This window comes from Ceratina calcarata, unplaced genomic scaffold, assembly GCF_001652005.2.
Source record: "Ceratina calcarata isolate Rehan_Ccalc_2016 unplaced genomic scaffold, ASM165200v1 scaffold369.2, whole genome shotgun sequence".
In the NCBI taxonomy this organism is placed as follows: domain Eukaryota; kingdom Metazoa; phylum Arthropoda; class Insecta; order Hymenoptera; family Apidae; genus Ceratina; species Ceratina calcarata.
In genome coordinates this window covers 1,083,348-1,098,184 of record NW_017160008.1, presented here as the reverse complement: position 1 = coordinate 1,098,184, position 14,837 = coordinate 1,083,348, and the positions used below count along the sequence as shown (strand labels likewise).

Here is a 14,837-nt window from a genome sequence, read left to right as displayed (position 1 = left end):
TGATAAAACGACTTTCCCTAGGTAAAAACGGATTGTTTCACTAACATATGTTTATTTCATCATTTCGGATCGGATTTCGTCCTATTCGAAAGAAAAGTGTCAGGTAGACGTATTTATTTTCAACGAGAAATCTCTCGTCCTCTACGGTCAGTTTTTATTACTGATAATTTCGCTGTGAACGATGCGCTGACGATAGGCGAGATTTGTCGATCGTTACCGAAAGGCCATTTAAACCGGTCGTATCGTCCCTTCTTCCTCTCACTACGAACTACGAAACGTCGCCGTCGCCTCTTCTCACGCCTATCGGCCTATCTATGTTTTGCAGAATGGAAGCTAGTCATAAACAGCGTATCAGTGTATTTATCCTCTCAATAATCGTTCGACCCGATTATTCGCGAGACGTAAAAAATCATCGTAAAGCTCGGCGCAGGTAATCGGGAAATTTCATTTCGATCTCTGGCCCAGTGATCTCCATCGGTTCCTCCTTCCTTTTTTCTCAAACTCCCATTTTTGCCAATTTCTCTCATACGTCGACGGAGATTTAACCTTGCGCCTCCGCCGAATCGAAGCGAACAGAGCATCCGTCGATCTTCGATTAGCACTCCCTACGTACTTAACAGTGGAGTTTTTTCTTCATCACTGTCGGCTGGCTCTGGAAATTCGTTTGATCTGCTTCTAGTCGCGAATGATCAATGTTGGAAGAATGGTATTGTCGTTCAATCGCAAACAACAATGCGGACGCGGAAGACGATGACGACGACAGCCCGGAGGAGGAAGTGCCTAATTACAAGGATCAATACAGAAATCTTAAGAGAAAGCTCAAGTTCTTAATTTATGTACGTCCGTTCACGATTTTCCTATTATCGTCAAGTGTTATCGCGTCTAACGATTCGACGACTGTCTCAGGAAAACGAATGTTTCCAAGAAGCTCTCCGGTCCACTCAGAGGAAATTGCTTAAGGTGAACAGGGATAAAAGCTTTTTATTGGACCGGTTGTTGCAATACGAGAAGGTAGATGCTTCGTTCAGCGAAAGCGATGAAACAGAATCCTCGGACGAGGAAATTACTCGTCTCGACACATCTAAAAGGTAGTCGATTTACAGCCGAGGCAAGTCACTCTTCTAATCATAGTGTGTCGCTTCTTTTGTTTGTTTGTCTTTAGAAAAAAGATAGAGATGGGAATCGGTAATCATATGCCGCATCACATGCCGACGGTGGCAAAGCCTCTTAATGTTAATAAGAAGAAGAAACCTGCGCCCAAAGTGACGAAGTCGAACACCACGCCTGTAGTAAGTAACCGCTTATAATCTTGAAGAACAAGTGGTGTTACGCGAGAACTTCTGTTCAGGTACAATCATCGAACAATGTAGTGCCGATATCATTGATGTCGGACGGTCATATGACGCCGGAAGAGGTGGAGAGACATTTAGAGTCTAGACAGACTTACTTGGAACTGGTACCGGAGAAAGCACCACCGACGGTACCCACCGAAATGTTCAGCAATGACCCTTCGTTGGATAGGTAGCCTTTCGATAAAAGCTTCTAAAAATCTTACGCGTTGCGGATAAGTACATGTGTTAACGTTTCAGCGAGTCGAACGAAATCGGAGAACTAGAAACGTCTCCGAGCAACATGGGCGAGGATTGTCCCAGCGTGGATATGATGGCCGAGTGACAAACGTTTGTTCATAGTTCGCCGGTTGACCATAGGTTAAATTGCACATAATAATAACGTATCGCATTAATATTATCGTATTTGACTAACTTAATTGTATTCTTCGTAACGTAATACAAATTTTTATACACGTGTTCAGGTAGTCTTTCGTCAACATCTTCGTCGTTCTCGCTCCTCTATAAAAATTCTCGTAGTTCGTACAGTAATAACTCATCGCAATCTTGTGTTACGACGAAGTAACGTAAAATAATAACGATGAGCTGGAATTACCATGGAGTTACTCGCTGCTTCTCGTTTGTCTTCCTTTGTCTCTTTTTTTCGTCTCGTACGTGTCGACGAGCATCGACACGATAAAAAATGATTTACAATGATCTGTGAGAGGAGTTCCGTCATAAGCGTGTTAGAGAAAATTATAACGAAGGTCGAAGAACTCGGCGATGACACGGCCGTCGTTAACAAGAGCGTGAAACGAAAATTCGACGCGAAGCACGATTCGAGTAAAAAGATCAAGTTGAGCTTACAGGACTCTTTCGAAGAGTTACATTGCCGCATTTGTTACGATTCTTCGCTGCATTTACCTATAATTTATCCGTGCAAGTGCAAGGTGCGCCGACCTATGTTACGATTACCCGTTAAGAAACGATTCGGGATAAAGGAAATAAAATTTTTTCAAGGGAACCATGGGCGCGATCCATTTGAAATGTTTGGAACACTGGCTTGAAGAGAGCAACAGGAACAGTTGCGAACTGTGCGGGCACAAGTTCGATATCATGCGAACGCCTCGCTACAACGTTCTGCAATCTATAATAATTTGGATGTGCCTTAACCAGCAGCAACATCAACTGCACGTTCGCAGTTTAAAGGCCGATCTCTTCCGTAGCATGATAATCACGCCCCTGGCGATCGGTTGTTGTTACGTTTGCATCGTCGCGGCCGATTTCTACGCGAAAAATAATTACGATAACTTCCCGCCGGCGCGATGGACCACTTATCTACTGTTAGCCATGATGACCCTGCTGCTATTCTCCTATTTCATATGGATGTACATGGCGATACAGTATCACCAGAGGATCTGGTTTTATTGGTGGCAAAAAACGAGCACAGTAAAAATTATATTGAATCCAGAAAATAGGATTCCAATAAACTACAAGTCTAACGTATCACAAGTTTAAGAGTTACTGAACACTCGAGTAAGTCCGTCCTTTTCACAATAATAATTAAGACGCTCTTCTCTTGATCGAAATTTTCCCTCGACTGAGTTGGGATATGTATATTCGCACTTTGCTCCCATCCGAAACTTTCTTCACCCAAATCTGTGAAACGGACAAATTATACTTTTCAAAAATAAACGAAACAAACGTTCGTCTGAATTTAATTAACAGTTCGTCGTGATCACTCACGGCCTCGGTTCCGATCGCAGAGATGTTTGCGGCGAACCTTGTCAAGTCCTTTCCCTCCACGTATACCGGTTGACCGCGATGGAACCTGTAACATTTTCATGCCAATCCCAAATACTTTCGCGTTTTGTATCAAACAAGCTTGAATAATTACCATCGCCTTTCGTGCAGCAGTTTCCCGTCCTCTATTCTGGTATCTATCATGGGCGTATCGGAGGGTGGAGGAACGTGTTGCGAAGATATATTTACCGCGTTGTAATGGGACAACACTGAAACGATGATACAATGTTGCGACACGATTGCGCGTTCCTTTGGAGTCACGAATTCGCTACCTACCTGGTTTTCGAACGGTAGCCAGTACTTTGCCACGGCTGATAGCTTTGAGATCGCTCTCTATCTCCTTTTCGTCCAACAAATAATTCAATTGTGCCGGGGGTGGTTTCCTTCGTTTCTCTACTTTCTCCGGTACTGGATCGTTGGGTCGCCTTCGTAATTTTCTCGTCATCACAGGTTTCACCTAAACGAACGATCGTCAGACCATTTGGCAACCATAAAATTGCTTCGTTCATCAGATTCTTTATACCTCCATCGAATCACCCGTCAGTTCCATTGTATGCCGATCCGATTCTATCATTTTCCGCTTCTCCTCCATGTCGGTCAATAAGTTCTCCTTCAAATCAATCTTCTTCTCTTCGAATTCTTTCACCGCTGCTTTCTTCTCCAATATATAATCCCGTTCTACCCATTCGGTCAAATAATCACGGTAAATTATGTTCAGTCGTAATCTGTACATAATTCAGTCGGTATTAATGAAATTGGTAGAGTTAGAAATGATCTATATCTCTTTGTCGTGAGGAATGCCGACCTTTCTTTGTACTGTGCCTCCAACCTCTTTAACTTGCGGTTGTAGTCCGGATGCGTTCCATCCTTCAGCTGCTGTAACTGTTTCTTCAAACTGGCCAACTTGTCCTGGTAAACTCTAGAAACCATTGAGTACTCAAGTATCACGACAAACGTTTCGATCGTATCGTTCTACTCACTGTTCTTTTATCTCCGTGTATTCTTCCGATTTACCAAGATCCGTCTCACTCGCCTCCTCTGTATCTGAGAATTCACATCGTCTACTCATCAAACTATTACCCAAGAAGTATCTCTAAATTATCAATCGTACCTTCATCGCTCTCGACCAGTTCCTCGACAGCGCGATCATCCTCCAAGTGCAAGTACTCGTCGTCTTCCTCGTCGATATCGTAATCGTCCTGACCATACATGGTCGAGAAAGGTGAATCCTGATACGACATTTTAACGTGCAAACGACATGTCTCGATATCTCATTAATTAAATTAACGGCCGAGGTTGAACCTGGCGAGTCTGACACCTTCTAATACGTCCACTGGTGCAACTTCTGTATTACAGCCGGCCAGCGGAACAGCTGCATAAGTTATCTCCAAAATCTGTCGACGACGTGCTATCTATTTGTCTAATCTACGTACGAATGGTTCTTCGATTCTGTCTTCTACTTTTGACTCGCATCATTATCGTTTGATAGTGATAAACAATTAGAACGAGGTGAAGTAGGGCGTGAACGAGGTTATGGTCAGTTATGGTAGTGGCTAACTTCATCATTGTTAGGGAACGTCCTGTCCTGAGCGTGGTGGGGTGATAGCGGGAACATGAAAGAAATGTGCCGCCGGCATATCCCTTCGTCGTGTCACGTCCTTGCTCCTGTTGTGTTCTTCAATTAAATATTCTTGGACAAGTGAATCAGAGAAACTGCATGCACATCGAGTTCTACTACGGAGAACGGAGAACGAGGATGGGTAGAATGAACCATATGGTACAAAAGCCGCATGAGAGCAAACGTTCTTATCTCTTCATCTCTGCTTCAGGTGTGCCGTTTATTCAATACATCAAGAAATTTGCAAAGTTTCAATCGGGAAAACGTTACATGTACTACTGGATAGGATACGATAATTATTGTAGTAATTGCAGAAACAGTTCCAGTTCAGGCGTCGCTGCTTCCGGCCATGTCTTTGAAATCCATTACCACTTTCTGTATCAGAGCTTCCCATTTCTCAGGGTCGTTCGCCGCGTAGTAGTCCGCTACTTTGTTCAGGGAAGTCTTCTGCTTCTCGGTACACTTCTTGCATTTCGTCGCGATCGCTTCCAATATATGTTCTGTAACGTCGGACGATTTAAACTGACATGTTCAACGGACGTTGAACTCGTATAAAATTGCAGATAAGAAAGATGCTAGTTTACCCCTCATGAATTTCGAGTCCGGAGTTACGCAGGGTCCAGTATCCATGAAGCACTTGTAGTACTGTTCTCGAAGACGGTCATTGCTTAAAATGTCGTCGGCGTCGATGTAATCGTACTTGTCGGAGTAAAGCTCTTCGCCGTAGACCCATGCTAAGAGCGACAACGTGATCAACGCGATGCAACTGTAACGCATGATGCTGTGTAGATTCCTCTCGCTTCAGAATGACTCGAAACGTGCTCTCGATCGATCCTGCCAAAATACTAGACGCGGTATCCGAGATTCGTGTCTTTTATACACAAACTGGCAAATGAAAATTATATACCTTGTTATGCGGGTCCAATTAGATGGGTGACAAAAAAAAGCTATTGCATATAGAATTAATTGTATGCAATAGCCTTGTATGGAACGATCTGTTTCTTTGACGTACTGATATAGGTACACCGTCATCCGAACTTTTCCTACGATGTCACTTTTTTGTCATGTCAGCCATATAAATGTCACGAACATGCTGAAAAAGAATATTTTCCTCTCGCATCACGTTGTCATTTGCATTATATCATACAAGCTGACACATGATATCTGTTACACCATAGGAATTCAATTACTTTTGGTACCGCCCTAGCGATTCGAATTGGACGAACCACGTCGCTCAATATTCTTATATCATGAGTACCTTGAGCTTTGAATTCAATCGCCATTCGCGATTCATTAAAAATACTTCGCCAAGGTGCATGTTAGCAGCATTTTAAACTCTGGACATGATTCTGTCTTATAAAACTGTTACTCTCTTTCTGTTTCCAGCGAATATTGCGCCGCTCAAGATATATTCCTCGGACATTTGGCACCCAGTGTTTGGTCATTGATTCTGTTTATTACAAGCGAGAATATCAAGTTCCTCTACAGGTCTACCTCTAGCAAGTATTTAATTAAAAATAGGAGAGACGAGAAAGTAATTATAAAATTTATACGAATTTCATTTTGCTTTACAGTCATTTACTCATCTAGACCTGCATATTTTTAATTATACCAACCGAATCCATGAAGATATTTTAATAAAATTTGAGAGGCATTTGAATAGATCCTTCCTGAATACGACTCTCAGGTTTTGTTCGATTCCGAACAGTAGGAACAAAACGCTCAGCGTCTGATTCTGTCAAAAGTTGATTATGCACGGCGATGCCTTCGCGTGCGCTATGGCGCATGCGACGTCACAGTAGCACATGGCATTTAAATGCCTAGTGTCAAAGGTAACTGACGACGTGCACTCGTCTCCTCTTCGATATAAACAATTCGACGTAAATGAAAATTGTTACCAATAATAAGGCACACACATATACAACGAGTGTATAATTAAATAAGGATAACGTAATGTCCGCGTGTGTTACCGTCAACCAGATACATGTTACGTTATCTAGTTTAACCTGTACTCTAAAAAACAGTGAGCAATGAACAGTACATTACGTTCGCTCGCTCGTGTCTTGAAAAGAACGTGTAATTATAACAATCTCAGGTGTCATGGAGAGTCAAAAATCGTGTCCGACAAGACGGACGTTAATTCCAGTAATTGGAAACAAGAGCTCGAGGATACGATGCAGATTCTGGGAAATTTCGTCACGATCGAGGAAGAGCAATCTTTGATGGAAGAGATTGATCCGTACATGAAACGACTTCGATACGAACGATCACACTGGGACGATGTTGGTATAATTATAATGCGAATAGATGATACGTAATTAGATTCGTCCGATCGTATTTTGTCTCACTTATCTCGCGTTGTAGGCGATACATAGTTACAGAGAAACGGAGAGGAGCAAGTGGAACGAAAGGAATACAGAGATAATAAACCGAATTCGGGAGAACGCGTTCCCTATAGGGACATCGCAAATTCCATTGATACATGTCTTAGACCTGGCGCCAGAAGGATGGATAAAACCACACGTCGACAGCGTTAGAGTATGTGCGGTATTATAACGGTACACAATTTGTCTTAATCATTGTTCGAGCCAAACTTTCTATCGAGATCTCTTCGTAGTTTTGTGGGCAAATTATCGCGGGTTTAAGTTTGTTGACCGACAGCGTAATGAGATTAACAATGGTCAATAACGAAACGCAGTACAAAGATTTTCTATTGCCAAGAAGATCCTTATACATAATGAGGTACGTTTGGGTAATTGAGTGTGTAGTTTGAACAACAGTAATTCCGTATCGGTCACAGTTCTTGGTTTACAGCGGGACGGCCAGATACGACTATCGTCACGAAATTTTAAAAAACGAAGAATCGTACTTTGACGGCCGACACGTACCGAAAGATAGACGCGTTTCAGTAATTTGCAGAAGTCAGCCAAGCCCCAATAATGATCAATAACGATCATTTGTCAATGTACATGAGTATTACGTATACAGAAATATCAATAAAAACTATCGGTACGAATGGAACTGCTTTGCACGTACAATCACGTTTCTCTACCCATTTTCCTTTGAAATGCCTTTAAGCTTCGTTTATCAAACTGTTATCATATGTAACTGGTTACATACCGGAGTTAGAAGAAAAATGCATAGAACCTCTCTTGTAGAGGACGTCAGTTGTTTACAACTTCTGTAGAATTTTTTTTTCGCTAGCTTCAATAACTAATAAATAAAATTGTTGCAAAAACTTTTTCTTTGGCCAAGCGAAGAATGTCTCAGCCAAAAGCTGTAGCTCCAGTTATCAGATACAAGAAAGATCCTATGCAATTTCCTTCCAACTCGACTAAAAAGAGCGATCACCGACTGTGTTTTAAGTCCCATTTGGTCCCATTGTACTCCATTTGCTGCCCCAAGAATTACACCGATTACAGGGGCACTGCCACTCTTTTGTAGTAGTGTAGTATCTTCTTGGTGGTAGTGCAATCTGTGAGCGCGGGAAAGTTTCCCGCGTGTTCTCCCCACTCGAGGTACCTATGTAAGCAACACGCGACGAACGAGTCAGTGCAAGTTAGTTTCGAACGTTTCGAATCTTTGCATACTTTGCATGTGAGAAATTTGTATTGTTACAGTAAAAGAGTGTATTACATCTAATCTATTATGAACAAATCCCGTTCCACTCGTGACAAAACCAAAGGGGCTTCGACAAGTCGGAGTCCAAGGAATAAGGGAAAGAACAATATCCCTAAAGATGACAGCAAAACCATCAGTAAGACTGATATAGAAACCCAAGGATCTTCTGTCAAACGGAAGTTACTGGAGACAGATGATTCTTGCCAGAGGAAAATTGCAAAATTAGGCAATGGTTCGCCAAGAACCCCGAAATATAGACCTTCCCTCGCAGATAAAAATCAACTTAATAATGAAGAAGATGGAGTTAAAATAGTGAAGGAAGTGATAGTAAGAGAAGCGTTCTCCAAGGAGAATATGAATCCAGATCAAAGCAAGATATTGCCACGCAAATCAAGTGGAGGCAACGTAGAAAGAGTAAGCTTTGAAAAATGTATTTCTGGAGACGAGGGGATTTCGGACGTTAGTATTATTACATTGAATTCATCCGAAAACAGTACATTTGATAAGCATCCTTCGATAAGCATCGATATATCCACTGATGCATCTGATAAGTCGATAATAATAGTGAACGATTCCGATGAAAGTTTGCGAGAGATTTCTACTTCGTCCCTCCCGAAAGATACAACAGAGTCCCAAAATAGCATAGCTACAGGAACGTGTGATACGAAGACGATAAACGAGTCTCAAGAATTAGAAAAGTTGTTCGATGATTTCTTAGACGAAGAGTTCCTCAACATCAGCGAGGTCGATTTCGACAGCTCAACTTACAAAGTAGGAGAGATCGATTTCGGCACCTTTCAAAGGTGCAAAGTAGTCGAGATCAAGTACGAGGCAAATACGATAACTCTCGACGTAGAGCAGAAGAATGAAAAATGCGGCACAGTACTTATCTGTGGAAGATGGTAAGAAACACGTTTGTAGCGTACAAATAGGAGTGAACATCTGTAGCAATATTTTGAATTCGGGTCCAGGGTAAACTGTATCGTACGAAAGGGTGACAAAGTAGTGGTTCGCGCGGAAAAGAAAGGAGGAAAATGGACCGTGGACGACGTAACTGGAATGCTCGTTGTTCACCCAGATACGCTGTTATCCGGCACGAGCATAAGCGGTGCTACTTTCTGCATGCGCAAATCCGTCTTATCGGAAAAATTCCGAAGGATAGACAGTTTACGTAGTGAAGATCAAGATTCAACACCTTTAGTCGTTGGAACTTTAGTCCATCAACTACTACAGACCGTAAGAGCTCGCGTCTTGCAGTTAGATTCGTTAAAAATACATTTTCTGGTATCGTTGTTGCAGGCAATAAACAAGAATATTTCTAGGACATCCGAAATATCGGAGTTGATGGAGAAGATATTACAGACCCCAGACGCTGTTACCTTATTGTATGCAACGAACGTTACGTTGCGCACGTGTAGAGAAAAAATGTCGATTTACGTTCCTAAAATTCAAGAGTTTATACTCCATTATTTAAAAGGTAAACGCGATTCGGTGCAAATCTTCTTTTATTTCTACTAATAAAAGACAACGTTCTTAGATCAAGAACAAAATCAGATAGCGAGAACAACAGGAAACTTTAAGGGAAAGATCGCACAAATTCGCGATATCGAGGAGATCGTATGGTCGCCCGAATTAGGAATGAAGGGGAAAATAGACATCACTGCACAAGTGAAAATTAACTCGAAGAAGAAGATAATGCCATTAGAAATCAAGACAGGAAGAGCAACGTTCTCACATCAACATAGAGGTCAAGTCATTCTATACCTTATGATGATGGCTTTGACCGAGGAAGATACGGACACCGGCCTTCTTCTGTACTTAAAGTAACTCCGTTCGTCTCTAAACATAGTTCAAATCTTCGTTATGATATTTCGTTCTATCACTGACGTTCTATTACAGGGACGTTCTATTACGAGAAGTAAAAAGTCAACGTGCCGAGGAGAGGGACTTGATAATTTTGCGAAATACTTTGGCGCATTATTTAACGGCGAGTCGGTTTGACTCGTCTAAGGAAACTTTAGAAAACTTAGAACTTCCGGAGCCCATAAATTCACCCTGGTGCTCATCGTGCGAGTATAATACGCTGTGTTGCGCGTACTTGAGCAGAGACGACTCGTTACAGTTATCGGAGTCCCATCCTTTAAAACAGGTGACAAATCAGATTTTAAAAACTTTGAAGCCCGAACACATCGATTACATGTTACACTGGGTAAAGTTGTTACAAATGGAAGAGAGCGTGCACTCTTCGGAGAGCACTTTCAAGCAGTTATGGACTTTGACTCCTCAAGAAAGGTAGAACCAAATGACCGTTTTTATGAATACATCGATTGTACGTCTACGTCTTCGTTGTTTCAGGGAGAAGAAGGGACGTGCAGTGTGTAACTTGAAGATGCTCGACGTCCGTGTAACAAATGGCAGATACGTGCACTCGTTTGCTCGTGCATCGCCCGGGGAGAAAATCCCATACTTGGAATTTAATGACAACGAATATGTAATAATAAGTACCAATGCGAGAATAAATTTAGCGTCCGGGTATGTAGCCGAACGAGGCGAAGATCAGATCAACGTAATGGTCGACAGGTAAATAGAAATTAGCAATACCATTAGAGGTGAATAAAATAGCATTACCATTTTTCACCTTATTTATAGAGATCTGATAAAGTACAAACACGAGATCTTTCATGTGAACAAATATTCGTCCTCCTCGTATCTCTCGACCAACTTGGGCAACATCGGTGAACTTATGACCAATACCGAAATCTGCAGAAGACTACGGGAAATCGTCATAGAAAAGTATATACTTGGAATTCATTCGCTACATCTTCTCATTCTCAGCTTCTCGATTCTATTAATGATTTGTACATTAGGAAACCGGCGACTTTCGACGAAAATTCGTCGCTTGCTGGTCAATTGGACAACACTGGACTCATGCAAAGATTCAATAAAGGTCAGTTGGTCGCGATCAAGAAAGCGCTGTCCGCCAACGATTACCTCTTGATCAAAGGAATGCCCGGTACAGGGAAGACGGAAACTATCGTCGGCTTAATAATGTCATTAAGAAAAATGAAGCTCTCAGTTCTAATTACTGCACACACGAACAGTGCAGTAGACAACATCCTGTTAAAGCTACTTGAAATGGGAGTAGACTTTTTGCGCCTGGGCTCGTCCGCCCATTCATCTTTAACGAACAAAACGGATGCGTACGTTACGTCCAATTGTACGTCGCCGGAGAGCCTGGAAAAATTATATTCCAGCAAAGATATAGTTGCAACAACGTGTTACGGCGCGAGTCACCCTCTTCTCAAAAGACGCACGTTTGATTTTTGCTTGGTGGACGAAAGTACCCAGGCGTTACAGTCAACCGTTCTGCGACCACTTTATAGCGCAAAAAAATTCGTTCTCGTTGGGGACCCTGATCAATTACCTCCCATCGTAAGGAACATACGAGCTAAGAAACTAGGTGCCGACGAGTCGTTATTTTCTCGGCTCGACAACGAGAATAATACTGTCGAACTGAATCTGCAATATAGAATGAATCGAAGAATCATGCACGTTGCAAATAAGTTCACGTACAGGGATATGTTAAAATCCGGAGATGTTGCAACAGCAGATGCATGCATCTCGACGCAACAGTCCATTTTAAAAAGGGAAAAGGAATGGACACGAAAAGCGCTGTCGCCGCTTATTAGTGAGTCGGTTATATTGATAAATACCGGACGCACTTGTAACCTGAAGAAACCATCGGAAATGGCCGATCGATTCTCCGACAGCGAGGACACATGTTCAAACGTCTGGGAAGCTGCCATAGCGGCGAAGCTGGTCCAGACGCTTCTAATGATGGGCATTTCTATACAAAATATTGGAATAATCACGCCGTATAGGGCACAGGTGGATTTGCTCGGCAGAGTCATTAGACAAGCAGTAGAAATAAATACTGTCGACCAGTATCAGGGTCGCGATAAAGACATTATAATTTACTCGTGCGTTAAAAGTTTACTGGACAGCGATATAATCGAGGAAGACAATGAAATATTGGGGGATCGCCGTAGATTAACCGTGGCCATAACTCGAGCCAAGAAGAAGTTAATTATTATTGCGGATAAACATACGACTAGTAGGTATTCGACGTTCGACGATTTATATAAAATCATTAATGAAACCGATGATGGACGCAATGTGATCAACTTGACTGATCACATCGATCTCTCCGCTGGGCAACAGCTCATCGATATTTTATAGATTGTTAAAAACTATTTTTATACNGACAACACTGGACTCATGCAAAGATTCAATAAAGGTCAGTTGGTCGCGATCAAGAAAGCGCTGTCCGCCAACGATTACCTCTTGATCAAAGGAATGCCCGGTACAGGGAAGACGGAAACTATCGTCGGCTTAATAATGTCATTAAGAAAAATGAAGCTCTCAGTTCTAATTACTGCACACACGAACAGTGCAGTAGACAACATCCTGTTAAAGCTACTTGAAATGGGAGTAGACTTTTTGCGCCTGGGCTCGTCCGCCCATTCATCTTTAACGAACAAAACGGATGCGTACGTTACGTCCAATTGTACGTCGCCGGAGAGCCTGGAAAAATTATATTCCAGCAAAGATATAGTTGCAACAACGTGTTACGGCGCGAGTCACCCTCTTCTCAAAAGACGCACGTTTGATTTTTGCTTGGTGGACGAAAGTACCCAGGCGTTACAGTCAACCGTTCTGCGACCACTTTATAGCGCAAAAAAATTCGTTCTCGTTGGGGACCCTGATCAATTACCTCCCATCGTAAGGAACATACGAGCTAAGAAACTAGGTGCCGACGAGTCGTTATTTTCTCGGCTCGACAACGAGAATAATACTGTCGAACTGAATCTGCAATATAGAATGAATCGAAGAATCATGCACGTTGCAAATAAGTTCACGTACAGGGATATGTTAAAATCCGGAGATGTTGCAACAGCAGATGCATGCATCTCGACGCAACAGTCCATTTTAAAAAGGGAAAAGGAATGGACACGAAAAGCGCTGTCGCCGCTTATTAGTGAGTCGGTTATATTGATAAATACCGGACGCACTTGTAACCTGAAGAAACCATCGGAAATGGCCGATCGATTCTCCGACAGCGAGGACACATGTTCAAACGTCTGGGAAGCTGCCATAGCGGCGAAGCTGGTCCAGACGCTTCTAATGATGGGCATTTCTATACAAAATATTGGAATAATCACGCCGTATAGGGCACAGGTGGATTTGCTCGGCAGAGTCATTAGACAAGCAGTAGAAATAAATACTGTCGACCAGTATCAGGGTCGCGATAAAGACATTATAATTTACTCGTGCGTTAAAAGTTTACTGGACAGCGATATAATCGAGGAAGACAATGAAATATTGGGGGATCGCCGTAGATTAACCGTGGCCATAACTCGAGCCAAGAAGAAGTTAATTATTATTGCGGATAAACATACGACTAGTAGGTATTCGACGTTCGACGATTTATATAAAATCATTAATGAAACCGATGATGGACGCAATGTGATCAACTTGACTGATCACATCGATCTCTCCGCTGGGCAACAGCTCATCGATATTTTATAGATTGTTAAAAACTATTTTTATACTTTTATCAATCGTGTTTAATTTAATTTTATTTAATTTGTTGTCTGTGAAGTACTTTGTAACGTAAATCGAAGAGATAATTGTAATAATTGTTTTCATTTGTGATATTTATTAATCATTACTGTTAATTATAAGTACACGAAATCCACGTTGTATACGACGAAAATATTTTTAATACTCGAAGCATGAGAATGCTAATAAGGTTCTAATAAAGAAATTGTATGAAACAATTGGAATTTGTGTTATTACTAGCCATCTGACCTATCAAGGTAATGCGGTGTACAGCTAGTAACAACGAAACTACGTCTAATCTTTTTAATGTTCGATCAGGCGTTTATAGAATTGTGGTCGATATTCCTTGACACGTCAAAAAACGAAAAACAGTTTTTTGCAAATTACTCGTAAACTATTGACGCTAGCGAGAAACTGTTATATAGAGATTGTAGATCTCGCCGTCCTCTACAAAATGGACCCATAAACGTTTGCCTAACTCCATCCGTTTGGAAGTTATTGGAAAAAAACAGAAAAACAGTTTTTTGCAAATAACTCGTTAACTATTGGCACTAGCGAAATCTTTTTACACAGAAATTGTAGATCTCGTCGTCCCCTACAAAATGAGCCTAAATACGTCCTCCTACGTCCATCCGTTCGGGAGTTATTGAGGAAAAACGAAAATTGCAGAAATATTGCCGTACATATTGGAGTCAAGCATGTTCGCAGCCGTGAACGCTAGATGGCGCCACGATGAACTCCAAATTCATTGGAGCCAAACACTTTCGCGACCATGAACGCTAGATGGCGCCACGGACAAACCCAAAATCATTTTAACCTACGTTTTAAAATGTTAACCTAATAAT

At 41.8% G+C, this 14,837-nt stretch overlaps 6 protein-coding genes across 13 annotated transcripts; 4 read left to right on the top strand and 2 right to left on the bottom strand.

Annotated features, from left to right (window-relative positions):
• Positions 1–28: 28 nt before the first annotated feature.
• LOC108625747 (INO80 complex subunit E) lies at positions 29–1,808 on the top strand. Of its 2 annotated transcripts, none has more exons than XM_026814222.1 (6): positions 29–103; positions 680–836; positions 907–1,088; positions 1,163–1,289; positions 1,349–1,521; positions 1,590–1,808. In XM_026814222.1, exons 2-6 carry the CDS (start codon positions 693–695, stop codon positions 1,672–1,674), a joined length of 711 nt encoding a protein of 236 aa, XP_026670023.1. In that variant the 5' UTR covers positions 29–103; positions 680–692; the 3' UTR covers positions 1,675–1,808. The 2 variants fall into 2 exon arrangements, with proteins under 2 accessions (XP_026670023.1, XP_017881478.1); XM_018025989.2 differs by lacking the exon at positions 29–103 and adding an exon at positions 146–430.
• Positions 1,809–1,914: 106 nt separating this feature from the next.
• Positions 1,915–3,049, top strand: LOC108625745 (E3 ubiquitin-protein ligase MARCH3). The gene is made up of 2 exons (XM_018025988.2): positions 1,915–2,278; positions 2,349–3,049. Exons 1-2 carry the CDS (start codon positions 2,042–2,044, stop codon positions 2,844–2,846), a joined length of 735 nt encoding a protein of 244 aa, XP_017881477.1. The 5' UTR covers positions 1,915–2,041; the 3' UTR covers positions 2,847–3,049.
• Positions 2,772–4,664, bottom strand: LOC108625743 (sin3 histone deacetylase corepressor complex component SDS3). 2 transcript variants are annotated; one of them, XM_026814220.1, is made up of 9 exons: positions 4,450–4,664; positions 4,243–4,360; positions 4,112–4,175; positions 3,937–4,050; positions 3,655–3,856; positions 3,408–3,588; positions 3,226–3,340; positions 3,075–3,159; positions 2,772–2,987 (listed from the first exon to the last, which is right to left on the bottom strand). In XM_026814220.1, the coding sequence occupies exons 2-9, from the start codon at positions 4,340–4,342 to the stop codon at positions 2,892–2,894; spliced, it is 957 nt and encodes a 318-aa protein (XP_026670021.1). In that variant the 5' UTR covers positions 4,343–4,360; positions 4,450–4,664; the 3' UTR covers positions 2,772–2,891. The 2 variants fall into 2 exon arrangements, with proteins under 2 accessions (XP_026670021.1, XP_017881475.1); XM_018025986.2 differs by having other exon boundaries at positions 4,243–4,664.
• Positions 4,665–4,734: 70 nt separating this feature from the next.
• Positions 4,735–7,770, top strand: LOC108625744 (alpha-ketoglutarate-dependent dioxygenase alkB homolog 7, mitochondrial). Of its 6 annotated transcripts, none has more exons than XM_026814225.1 (6): positions 4,735–4,960; positions 6,136–6,237; positions 6,324–7,031; positions 7,114–7,287; positions 7,367–7,491; positions 7,564–7,770. In XM_026814225.1, the coding sequence occupies exons 3-6, from the start codon at positions 6,780–6,782 to the stop codon at positions 7,697–7,699; spliced, it is 687 nt and encodes a 228-aa protein (XP_026670026.1). In that variant the 5' UTR covers positions 4,735–4,960; positions 6,136–6,237; positions 6,324–6,779; the 3' UTR covers positions 7,700–7,770. The 6 variants fall into 6 exon arrangements, with proteins under 6 accessions (XP_026670026.1, XP_026670025.1, XP_026670028.1 ...); XM_026814224.1 differs by having other exon boundaries at positions 6,136–6,252; XM_026814227.1 differs by having other exon boundaries at positions 4,735–4,908; positions 6,136–7,031.
• On the bottom strand, positions 4,938–5,608 carry CSP1 (chemosensory protein 1). The gene is made up of 2 exons (XM_026814229.1): positions 5,334–5,608; positions 4,938–5,249 (listed from the first exon to the last, which is right to left on the bottom strand). Exons 1-2 carry the CDS (start codon positions 5,524–5,526, stop codon positions 5,077–5,079), a joined length of 366 nt encoding a protein of 121 aa, XP_026670030.1. The 5' UTR covers positions 5,527–5,608; the 3' UTR covers positions 4,938–5,076.
• Positions 7,771–7,920: 150 nt separating the features above from the next.
• On the top strand, positions 7,921–14,210 carry Dna2 (DNA replication helicase/nuclease 2). The gene is made up of 9 exons (XM_026814188.1): positions 7,921–9,272; positions 9,342–9,606; positions 9,670–9,847; positions 9,908–10,193; positions 10,270–10,662; positions 10,726–10,950; positions 11,020–11,163; positions 11,238–12,600; positions 12,631–14,210. The coding sequence occupies exons 1-9, from the start codon at positions 8,398–8,400 to the stop codon at positions 13,957–13,959; spliced, it is 5,058 nt and encodes a 1,685-aa protein (XP_026669989.1). The 5' UTR covers positions 7,921–8,397; the 3' UTR covers positions 13,960–14,210.
• Positions 14,211–14,837: the final 627 nt, after the last annotated feature.

Excerpts from the sequence above, each read along its gene's own strand:
- LOC108625744 (XM_026814227.1), top strand. The coding sequence starts at position 6,780 with ATGAACAGTACATTACGTTCGCTCGCTCGTGTCTTGAAAAGAACGTGT. Across the intron at positions 7,032-7,113 it reads AACGATCACACTGGGACGAT|GCGATACATAGTTACAGAGA; the intron begins GTTGGTATAATT and ends CTCGCGTTGTAG. Across the intron at positions 7,492-7,563 it reads AGATCCTTATACATAATGAG|CGGGACGGCCAGATACGACT; the intron begins GTACGTTTGGGT and ends CTTGGTTTACAG.
- LOC108625743 (XM_018025986.2), bottom strand. The coding sequence starts at position 4,372 with ATGTCGTATCAGGATTCACCTTTCTCGACCATGTATGGTCAGGACGAT. Across the intron at positions 4,051-4,111 it reads TACACGGAGATAAAAGAACA|AGTTTACCAGGACAAGTTGG; the intron begins GTGAGTAGAACG and ends AATGGTTTCTAG. Across the intron at positions 3,589-3,654 it reads TGACGGGTGATTCGATGGAG|GTGAAACCTGTGATGACGAG; the intron begins GTATAAAGAATC and ends TCGTTCGTTTAG.
- LOC108625745 (XM_018025988.2), top strand. The coding sequence starts at position 2,042 with ATGATCTGTGAGAGGAGTTCCGTCATAAGCGTGTTAGAGAAAATTATA. Across the intron at positions 2,279-2,348 it reads TTTATCCGTGCAAGTGCAAG|GGAACCATGGGCGCGATCCA; the intron begins GTGCGCCGACCT and ends AATTTTTTCAAG.
- CSP1 (XM_026814229.1), bottom strand. The coding sequence starts at position 5,526 with ATGCGTTACAGTTGCATCGCGTTGATCACGTTGTCGCTCTTAGCATGG. Across the intron at positions 5,250-5,333 it reads GGACTCGAAATTCATGAGGG|AACATATATTGGAAGCGATC; the intron begins GTAAACTAGCAT and ends CCGACGTTACAG.
- LOC108625747 (XM_026814222.1), top strand. The coding sequence starts at position 693 with ATGTTGGAAGAATGGTATTGTCGTTCAATCGCAAACAACAATGCGGAC. Across the intron at positions 1,290-1,348 it reads AGTCGAACACCACGCCTGTA|GTACAATCATCGAACAATGT; the intron begins GTAAGTAACCGC and ends ACTTCTGTTCAG. Across the intron at positions 1,522-1,589 it reads AATGACCCTTCGTTGGATAG|CGAGTCGAACGAAATCGGAG; the intron begins GTAGCCTTTCGA and ends TTAACGTTTCAG.